The sequence below is a fragment of the Dermacentor silvarum genome, chromosome 4 (assembly GCF_013339745.2).
Source record: "Dermacentor silvarum isolate Dsil-2018 chromosome 4, BIME_Dsil_1.4, whole genome shotgun sequence".
Lineage (NCBI taxonomy): Eukaryota > Metazoa > Arthropoda > Arachnida > Ixodida > Ixodidae > Dermacentor > Dermacentor silvarum.
The window spans coordinates 16,052,021-16,062,992 of record NC_051157.2 but is presented as its reverse complement, the minus strand read 5'-3'; the positions used below and the strand labels follow the sequence as shown (position 1 = coordinate 16,062,992).

General features: G+C 52.9%; 1 protein-coding gene across 3 annotated transcripts in view; it reads left to right on the top strand.

Annotated features, from left to right (window-relative positions):
- Window positions 1-4,220: 4,220 nt before the first annotated feature.
- LOC119449521 (microtubule-associated protein Jupiter) overlaps window positions 4,221-10,972 on the top strand; it is an 87,222-nt gene continuing 80,470 nt past the window's right edge. Inside the window, exon 1 of one of the 3 annotated variants that reach the window (XM_049665281.1) lies at window positions 4,221-4,519. Coding sequence is in view for 2 of the 3 variants with exons in the window: in XM_049665280.1 (XP_049521237.1) it covers window positions 4,525-4,583 (59 nt within the window). In the remaining variant the exon portion in view is untranslated. Of the gene's footprint in view, window positions 4,584-10,972 lie in introns of all 3 variants that reach the window. The other 2 variants (XM_049665280.1, XM_049665282.1) reach the window with 2 other exon arrangements.

The following is a 10,972-nucleotide window of genomic DNA, read 5'->3' as shown; positions in this document are numbered from 1 at the left end:
ATTATCGTGCAGCTCTCCGTTGGGGCTGTGTGGCCACTGTAGATTCATGTACGCTGTGATCAGGACCAGCGTCGCGCATTTTAAATACACGTAAAGCTTTGCCCCGAGCTGCGCATTGTCTCCTGTCGAACGTCAGCCGGGGAAATTAATAAGGCGACGTGCGCATTTGCGACTTGCGACAAGTTTTGACACCTTCAAGGAAGACTGTTTGTCTGCTTGGGAATTAGAGAAGCACATGTTTTGAATAATAGCTATGGACTGTACTGTAAGTGTTCATGTGCATAAGTTTCCCCAGGAAGTGCAAATATCTTGGCGTACTTCGCGCAAGGGCAATAAGTATACACAAGGAACAAGCAGTGCTGGTGACTGAGCAAGCTGTTGCCAGTACAGTTCTTATAATGGACTGTCTTGCTTCCACCAGTTAGCTTACTATGCACCTCGTTCTCAGGCCAACTGCATATGACTACTGACTACGTTCATATTGCGTCAATTGTACTTATGAATCGAGTAAATACATTCGCAGAGATCAGTGGTAGATGGAACAAAGCGTAATGGTACATCATTAGAATGAGGGTTCAGGGAAACAATTCTTCTGAGAGGAGCTTTCGTAAACTTTCGAAAAACAAAAAACAAAAAAAGACATGTGTGATTACATGTCATTATAAGCTAAATCTTCAAGAAAGAACCCGCCTTTCCTTTTCTGCCTTTATTTGTGCTTCCTTACGATGCCTCCGATTAGGATAAGAGTGACATGTCTGCTATTCTGGAAGCGTAATTTACCGATTCACACCGACGTAATGCTATTCTCTAGTGCCCTTCAACGGAACACGCTGGACAAGGCGGGTAGCGCTCAGACGCCACCAACTCGTACATTTTTACCCGAATTTACTCGTGTAAACAGTTTCAGCAGCTGAATATGGCTATAACCTCATATTCCTCACGACCCCACCGTACACTGTGTGACCAAAGTTATTTTGTCGAGACATGCAACGCGTCGTAAGACAATAATAAAGCTAGTTAGCAAAGCTTCCGCGTTAGTATCTGCCACTGTTGAGAAAGTTTCCGTCGATCCGTCGCTGCGAACGCCCAAAACCCGAACCGCAGAAAACGACGTGTTCTGTACGCGCGAAAACGTTTCCTAGTGAGCGTCAGCGCCTCAGACCGGAGTTCAAACACGCCGGGTCGTTATCGCACAGCGCTGCAATAGAGACATGGGATCGCAGAAAAAAGAAAAAAGAAAAGGTAAGCTGCGAATAAAAATAAATGTTCCGGAAGGGATACGAAACGTATGCCAAAATACGCACTCGAATTGGAAACACGTGCGCGGCGGCGTCCCTGGCGCATTTCAAAAGCGCTCTTCCAAGGCGTATTTCAGGGCGAGGTCAGCGACCCTCTCGCCGCGAAGCACGGCAGCTCTCGAAGGGAGCAGCAAGCGGAGCAGCGGGCACGGCGCTGCTGCACTGTTTACCGTTCGCTTTGCAAAGGCCTGTATAGCCGATCGTGTCCGCGACAAGCTGGGTCTCATCCTCCCAACAAGTTGCAGCAGCAGCGCGCTTGCGCCGTTCTGAAGCAACGCTATACCGACGACGATGGCGGCAACTACAACAGCCAGCGCCCAGCCCAGATGGGCTGCGGAACCTGCAAGGGCGAGAAAGTCGCCGCAACGGCACGGGCTGAGTCCGAGGAAAAATTGCTCGCCTTCACACCTCAATAACCGCACACCGCAAACCGTCCCCCCCATATCCCAACCTTTGGCTGTAACCTTTGCACTCCGTGAACCCCCGTTTTCTTCTTTCTTTACACTCGGCACCAGCTCGAAGACGTCGTCCAACGAACCTTGTTTATTCACGAGCCGCACGCACCTGTGCACACAAACACATACAAACAAGCACGCACGCACACTACACGCACACACGTATACCGGCCTGTGCGTAACCCTTCACCGTGGGAGTCGTATATTATTTCACCTTTCTTTTGTTTTCTCTTTTTTCCTGGTTCACGCATTCCGCTTCGCGCCGTGCACCTCCCGTCCACTGGAGCGAAGAGAAATGAGCGAAGTGTCGAGGCAGTGCGAAAAAGAATAAAAATAACAGCAAAGGTAGAACTAGCGACATCTGGGCCAAACGCGGTGACCCTTCAGCCCGACCGCGCGACTGCGCGCGCACACACGGTATTTCCCTCTCCCTTTTCTCTGGAGGCGCAAGCCCGCTACGATGTTGATATCCGGAAATAAAGAAGCGACAGTAAAATAGACAAGTATCGCCCTTGGAACCTCGTTGGAGGTGCGATATTTGGCGGAATCCTGTAAGGTATGCGTGGTCTGCGAGCGCACGTGTCTGTCTGTGACGATGTTCGCGTTCCCGGAAAAAAAAAAAAAAAAAGGGGGGGGGGGGGGGGGGGGGGGCGTAGACACGACAACTAGTGCGCGCCGCGCTAGCTGTCGGCGCGACTTCTGATGCAGCGCGCGGTCCGATTTATGCGTCAAGGTGTAAGGAAGTTCTTGAGGGCGGAGTGATATTTTGATAAGTTTCTGTTTTGTTTCTTCTTTCTCTCTCTTGCGATGAGTTCCGAGGTGGACGCCCGGTGGCGTCGCTCACAAATCACCTCGAGGAACCTGCGCTCTGGGTTTCCTTCTGCGTGTGCGTTTTCGGTTCGTGTGTCCGTGTGGCGGCCGTGATCGAGAGGGCGAGTTTTGTATGGGGCAGTCTTAAAGGGGCCACGGAACGACGGAGGCAACTTCCTGAATCAGTTGATAAAGCGTGGCAGCCCATATCACGCGGTTATTTGAACAGTGCTCAGCAATCTTCCAGTGCTCGCGAGAAACGCGTTTGTCGTTGGTCCGGAATGTCCACTCGTGTTTGTGTTTAGTGGACTCGAGTGGAGTGTACACGTAATTACGTATAGGAGGATCGGCGATACCTTCTGGGCATTTGTGGTTGCATATGGGCAATCCATATGCCATGTCCGCGTTCCGAAATTACACTCAAGTGGTGAGTAGACGCCCAAATCTCGAGACCCATTCAATCCATGGCTTGCAGCGAAATAGCGCTTTCTAATTGTTCGGCAGTACGACAACTAACAGCAGGCTTTGTTCCCTCGATGCTGCGACGCTGTACGAACAAAAAAAAATGAAAAAGAAAAAAAGAACGCTGAGTTGTATTTAGAAAGAAGAAGTATACTTGAGACTCCGGCCAATTGTGATAGTCGAGATATTATTTTCGAAAGCAGGCAGTCAATGACGGAAGGCTCTTACGAACAAAAAGAAAAACAGAAATAAGAAAGAACCCTGCTAATTTGGCAAGAGAGAACGGATGTTATATATAGCAATGGTTGTAAGTAATGCAAAGAAAAGGGGCCCATTAGGGGCTTGACAAGCACCTTGTCGAGACTATTGGCTCCATGCATCCTCAGCATTCCCTTCTTCAATCAATGTGCGTGTCAGCTAGAGGGCGGGTCAGCTCCTTAAATTAAGGCTGTATCAACCTTACTGAAAGCCTTCAACGTTGGTCAACATACGCGACAGGCCGTGAGAGCGACGATAGCGTCTGGACAAAAGCAAGGGCGAAACGCAGCGTAAGTAGTTCGGCAAGTGCTGCCGGCTCAAAAGACGGCAAAAAGAAAACGCGTGATATATGAAACGCACAGCCCGGTGTTCCCTTTTCATCACCATTATCGTTAATATTCCCGAAGCCGCCGTCAACGACGACTCTTCAGGGCAACGATGGAATAGGAGAGGGGAGCTCCACAAAAGAAGCAAAACGGTGTCAGCTAATCGAAGCGCGGTGGCGCCGGGTGGCGGCTGCTGTGGATATCGTCGCCCCATTCACAAAATCAGTCGATCGCAAGGAGGAGGAGGAGGGCGAAAAGGCTCCTCCCGCATTGTGCGTGTGTGAGTGTGCGTGAGGCGCAACACACGCGAACACCACGCAGGTCTGTGAGAGACTCTTTCCGCAAACAAACTACCAGCAAACAGCAGCACCGAGCGGGTAAGCCGGCAGACGACGCCACGCTGCAAAAAGGCCGCCGAACCGCTGCTGCTGCTGCCACGCGTGCCGTCGAACTTTGTGTTATCTTTGTTTCTTTCCTTCCGAGAGAGCGAGAGGAAAAGGAAGAGGGAGAGGATGCAGCGCTGGGAAGACCGCTCTCTGAGAGGGTGCGGAGCGGAGGAGGCGCGGCAGAAGGAAGGAGAGGGCGCGCTTGTTTCCCTCGCCCTTCATAAAAGGGCCCCGGAGCGGGCAAGAAGAGTCTCGAGGAAGCAGCTCGGCACGTTTATTCGACTCTCGGAAGGCAAAAGCGCCGTTACGTGCAACGCACACACACACATAGGACACCGGCGCCGACGTCGTCGCCCCTTTGGACATCACCTCGTTCGACGGGACAGAGCCTGTGCGGAGTGCGTTTCTGCTGCGGCATTGTTCCCTACAACCGCTCGACAGAGGCCGAAGAGCTTCCAGTGACGCCCAGGAAGAGCCTGAAACACACACCCTCCAGCGTACTTTCATCGCAGCAGCAGCAGCAGCAGTCATGGCCCCGGTGTACGATTTTCGCCACGTTGAATTGGATAAGATTGGCCGCGGAAAGAGGTGAGACCCGGTGCTTTGCCCCTTGATGCCGCCAATTATCGGCTTGAGCTGTGTGGTGGTGGCGGCGAGCGATTGTACGGTGTTGTGTTGCTGCTCGCGAGTTGAGAAAGTTCGGGATCCAGGGAAAGGGATTTCGGGAAGCTGGACGCGTGGCAACAAGCTACGACGTTCCAGTCTACCAAGAGAATAAGGAAAGAGGGTTGCGTTTTCTAAACAACGTGGTTTTGTTAGCGAAGAGCGGTGGACAGCGTGGGTCTTGAGCGCAGTTAGTTTCAATTGCGCAGGTGCACACTTGGCAGGTGGTGAAGGAGAAAAAAAAGGGAAGACAGATGGATATTTCACATAGAAGAGCTCCCTTCACTTGTTCTCCGCGGTTGAGTTATAGTAAGGGCAGCGTTTTTAACGGCGATCATACACTTGTGCGCCTAACTAGACCCACCGATCGCGCGGAAAAAGATACTTGTGCCTCGGCTGCAACGACGAGAAAGACATGCCACATTTAAATGCAGCACTAGTTCGTTTTTGAGATTGCCAACATACTGATTACGAGAAAAGATGAGAAAGTACGATTGCGACATCGGAGCTTTGCCTTGACCGGCTTCGAGTGCAAGATAAAGAATAGGAAGCCGAGCGCAAAATCGAGGTGATTGAATGCGCTGCTGATCCTGGCTGAGACGGCTTTGGCTAAATTTTTACTATTGAAAGCCCTTGGAGTGAACTGCAACTACAGTGGCACTTGCGTTAGTCTCACTGTGCTGTCAGCGCACATAAACCCATGTTTCATATATCTTGACTTCGGAATGACAGAACTGCAAGCATATTTCCCGTATCAGCAAGAAAAAAAGAATAGCGTTACCTTACCTCGTTATATATATGGGTGCCAAATATTTTAGATTGATAATATGGTAAGCTTTCTTCATCGTTACTTTTTTTTCACTACTTCGGCTTCTACCATGCCACAGACTTTGCGGCATCTCAGTGATATATCTACGTAACAGCATTTGTTGTGGTATCAAATTACTCCTGCTCTCTACATGTGGATTAGAGTCTTTCAGATAAATGTGACCTAAACTAATTGCGCGACGTAGCGCGCACTTTTCTTTTTACGCTATACCCCGTACAATGCGTGACTGAGACGAGCATTTTTGTTTGACATCCGTCAGTGGGTGGGATGTTCTGAACGATGCCCGCCAATGTGACGTGTCACACGTTTCCAACAACGCGCGGTTGATTATGGAGTGCGTCACGAAGCAAAAGAGAACCCCATAAGCTTTGCAGCTTTTCCAGCCAAGCTCACTGTCTTCTTGGCAAAACGTCAGCGCGTTCCTTTCCGCTTTGCTTCCCGCCCGACTTGCAACACACTGCGTCGCGAAGCCACACGTCCAATGTAGAGGCGCACAGCGCCAGTCCCAATTAGCGCGCATTGCAGGCTAATTGAGGGCGTCGCCACGCCGACGACATAACGCAAACTACTACTCTTTACTTGTTTTCCTTTTCTGATGGAGACAAACAATCGTGTTTAACGCAGTCTCCGGACGCTCTTGGCTCGGAGTCGCTTTCATATCACTTCCCGTTCAACGTGGCATACGACGACGACTTTGGAATCGTCCTCGGGAAAACGTGGGCGAGACGTGGCAAGCGGGAGCCGTAGATGGTTGTCTCCGAACTGCAGCTTTCTGCTACGTCTACCGCTCGCTAACTTCCAAACCGCGCTGTTTCTTATTTAGCTCCTTCACTAACACACTGTTCCTAAACCCGTTTCCTTACCCTCTCCCTTTTCTTCTCGGCCAGAAAGTAACTTCCGCGTGCAGAAGGAAACCGAAGAAGAAACGTCGGGCCCTTTGCATCTCAGATTATCGAAGCTCGACGTTTAATCCCGTATACGTGCTGAGGCTTTAAAGAGGCTTTCCAGATATGAGTAAAAATTCGGTGTCGTCGGCATCTGGCGCTACAACGTGTTTACCGCAAGAACACGAAACCGTATCGTGGCACGGGGAGCGTGAGAACGCCACGCGTGCACTGCCGGCACCGAGTGCGGCGCGGACTCTCCGCGCATCCGGTAGTGCCGTTATACACGGATTCCCCACGGGGCCGCCGCGGCGCAATCAACCTTGCAGCAGCGGGCGACGCTATGTGGGAAAGCCGACCGAAGCGTGTGCATGCGCGCGGCAAGAACGCCGCTGCAGCAGCGCCGGCAGGTCAGAGTACGCTTCGCGGCGCGCACTCGCCGCGTTGTGCGAGGGGTCAGGGCATAATTCCTGCCTCCCCAAGAAAAGAAGACGCCTCGCTAGGCTGATGATCGCGCGTGACGAAATGCAGCCTAAACATCATCGTCGCCGCTGCCAAAGGCGCAGCTCTCTCCCTCACTTCTCTTCCTCTCCCCCTACGAAGTACCCCATTACATTATACAGCAGAGAGGCCTGCTCGTGAGAATGGCGCGGAGCTCCGCGCCTGATAACAACAATACGCGAGAGGTGGTCGGACGACTCCGTACGTAGTGCATACATAACGTTGCGGAATGCCGCCCTCCCCTTCCAGCCGTGTAACGTTACTCTCGTGTACGGGATTACGTGTTCCGTTTCGTTTGTTGCGCGGTGATCACGGCGCGTCAGGCTTCGATTGATAGGGGGGGGACCCGAGAGCCGCCGTAAGCGCGCGTTCCTTTGATATCGGCGGGGTGTGCGTTGCACGGCCGCCCAAGCCGCAACCAGCTAACGCATTCCAAGAAGCGCCAGGCACGCAGGCAGGCGTCCGGAGGTGAGCGGTTGTCGGCGAACCCCAGCGAGCGAGTGAGGAACGCTGCGCGCCGGCAGCCAGCTACAACAACAAGCAACCTGCTGCTGCTTCGCGCCAGTTGCTGCCGCGAGACGCAGCCGGCCGCTGCAGGAGCTGATGTACGCCTTCTGTTGCTCGCCCTTCACCCCTCGCGGCTGACTGGCGGCCGGCCGTGAGCTCACGAGTGGAACGGAGGTAGCCTGACGTTCCTGCTGCGTGCTGCATATGGGGGTTCGACTAAGGAGCAGCGGAAGAAAATGTGGTCTCGACTCGAGCGATAGGAGAAGACCGCTGCTGCGCGTGAACCGGGAGGCAACACAGTCATTTAGCGGCCGATTCCCGCTGCTCGCCTGCAGAAAGTAGCCAGCGAGTGTAACCTCGTCTTGTCGCTTATATCTTCCTCTTGCCACGGCACGAAGAGAGAGCAGGCGTTCGCGCCTTACACTCTCTCCTACCACCCTTTATTTCTGCACTCCTCCATGGAGGAAGCATGAAGCGGTGACGGTGGGAAGCGCTGCAGCAAAGCGACCTGGCACGGCAGTTCTTTTCCTCCCTTCCCCTCGGCGTAGAGGTCAGCTGTGCACGGAAGACCGCGGCGCAGAGAAAATAAGAAGAGGCACGAGCGCCCCGAAAGAAACTCGCGGTGATGATCACGAGCGACGCTGGTCGTCTGCCGGCGGCGGCCTGGGTACGCGAGGAAAAAGAGTGAACCTGTTCTACCCACTCTTGCCGAGTAGCGCGCGCGGCCACGCACGCCGAGGATGCCGCTGCTGCTTCTTGCAACGGAAGAACGCGCAACCGCGAACTCGAGCGAGCGCCGTCGCGCACGCTTTAAAGAAAAAAAAAAAAAAAGGTGGCGAGAAGCGCGAGGAAGTCGCTTCTGTTGCGTGCCAACAAGAACAGGGCGTGCTCTGCCTCCCTCCGTGGGGTTCCTCGCTTCCCGGTCCTCTCGTTTCCAGATGTCCCGAGGGATGCGATCGATAGAGTGGTCTTGGCATTACGCCAGAACGTCCCGAAAGTGGGGGACAAACGTGCTGCACCTGTAACCGAAGGAAAGGTGGACTTAGTATTCCTGAGGCGAGGCCATTCGAACAGCGTTAAATCTAATAGCTGGCGTTGTAGAATTGGAATTCGTTAGCACGCATGCCGGCCCTAACTTTGCACAAAAGTGGAAGACGGGAGAGAGAACGCAAAAAAAAAGGGGGGGGGGGAGATAGCATTTCCCGGCAGGCTCTACTAGTTATGTTATGAGGCGCGTGGATGCTGTGACAGGATCGGCCCGCGTTACAACCATGGTAAGATCCTTGCACACACACACACATAATGCACTGGTGTCAGACCGAGCTAGCGTTGATTATACACTGTCTCCAGAATCAGCCCAGTTTACTCGGCCGTTTCACGCAAAGTGATTGGAAAAGTCAAAGAAAGCTCCGCTTTAATATTGAAGCATGGTGGACCATGTTGAGGATGCGGTGAGTGTCAGTCAAGGAAGCTTGACCGAAGAATGTAGCGCCTGTTCAAAAAGGTGCGGGGCTACCGTGTTCGAAGGGAACGCAAAACCGTGCCACAGTGATGTTATTGTGTTTGGTGTTTATGGCAGTGGCCCGGGGGGACTCTATAGATGGTGTAGAAACTTTCTGCAGCATAGAAGCGGGCAAGTGCCAGGTATGCAACAGCCCCGCTATAACGATTGGCCCGCTGGTTTCGCTGTGGGTTGTATCACTTTAGGAACAGACGACCTCGTCTTATACAATGTGTTATACCATCGCCATGCACGTATCGGTTCTGCAAATTTTTCATAACACAGTAAAGCTGGAGGCGCTCTCACTGTATAGAGGCCGAACAAACGAGGAAGGGTGTAAACTTGTAATGGAAACTGTACATGTCCCATGTGTATGACAGGACGGCATGCGAGCCGACACTTGTCCATCGATTCTTCGCATGGATTTCTTTAACGAAGTAAGGCAGGCATTCAACTTGCGACGAGCAAGGGACTATGTAGTGAAATGGATTTAGGCTGCACCTAAGGACGCGATTGTCAATATCTTTCCGCACCATACTATCAGCATCCTGCGCCGTTTAGTGTTCGGCCGAAACCAAGATGGTTGCCGCTGAAGGAATCACGACTCCCACATGATTCTCATCATAGATGGACGCGTGTACCGAGGCTCCGAAGCAGTCAAGGTCAACAGTTTCCTGGATTTCGGACGCACCTTCGAAGCACATTACCGCCTGGGGCGCTATTCTCGAAACTGTCAAACTCCGCAATATTGTCCGAAATCGCCATCTTGTCTGCTCCGATGGCTCACGAGGCTGCTAACGGCTTCTCTAATTGGCTCAAACGTCCACCGGCTGACTTCGGCAATATGGCGGAATTTGACAGTGCGGCAGAACACGTTTCTTCCACCGCGGTTCGGAACCCGTCTGGGCACCATCATTCCGATGGCCGAGTACTGGCTCTTCGGCCACGGAGAGCCTCAACTCTCATGTGCGCCGATGTTTAAACGACCCTGTCAAGCCAGGTGACAAACGGGCTCACGAACCACATGACATGACGGCACGTCTGGACTGCCCATTGCAGCTGAGAGAGCGTCTCGCAAGAGCTTTATGGGCACGCAGCCCGCATGGCAGGCGTGTACCGACGAAAGGCTCCTCGATTCGTGCGCATGTGCTCGCGTTGTTCCCCGGCCGCGTCGGAGGCTTTTCACCTCGCTGTGAGAAGAAAAGGGGCAGAAGAAGAAGGAGCCAGGCTCCTTCGCTGAGCGATGCGCCGGGAAACCATCTGCTCCGCTGCCGACCCCCGAACGGCGCCGCCATTGTGAGGGCCGAGCCGAATGGGAGCTCGCCTGAATGCGGATCGCGGGCGCACGACGCCCGTGCAGGAGCGCCGGCGGCAAACAAAAACGTACGGTTCCGGGAGACGGAAACATTTGCGCCAGCGATGCCCGTGAGTGAGAGGGGGGGCAGTGAAGGCCCCGCGGTGAAAGAGGAAGCCAGGTGCTGCGAGGCGACGCCCCGGTGCTTCGACGGCCGCCGCCGGGAACAAACGCCGCTGTCGATGTCGCACGTCGTGCGGCGGCCTCGCCGACCACGACGCGCCAACGAGCGCCGCAAGGCGTGGTGCCGTCGCGCCGGAGAGCGCTGCAGCTCGCTAATGGCGTCGCAAGACGCTGCTGTAGGTCTCGGTGCGCTGGCCGCTCGACGCATCTAGAGCTCACATCGAAACGAAGAGCTTCTTGTTGGGCTTGAGTTGGTGCACTTGAGCGAAATCCACGCCTCTAACGCCGCAAATGACCAAAATAATCATCATCATACATACGGGTAGAGCGCTTAACCTATCAGTCATTTATTTATTTATTTATTATTTATTTATTATTTAATTATTTATTTATTTATTTATTATTATTTATTTATTTATTTATTTATTATTTGTAATGTATGGCCATACAAAACAAGGAAAGCGCCAAGTCCATGAGAAATCGCTTGCTGGTATCGTCTGCTCGCTCATCTTATGTCCCTTCCCGCCAGCTGCCGTATAATCGCCAGGCCTTGTTTCAAATTCGTATACAATTTATACTGGCGTGCTACGTCATGAAGGAAATACAAGTGAAAAC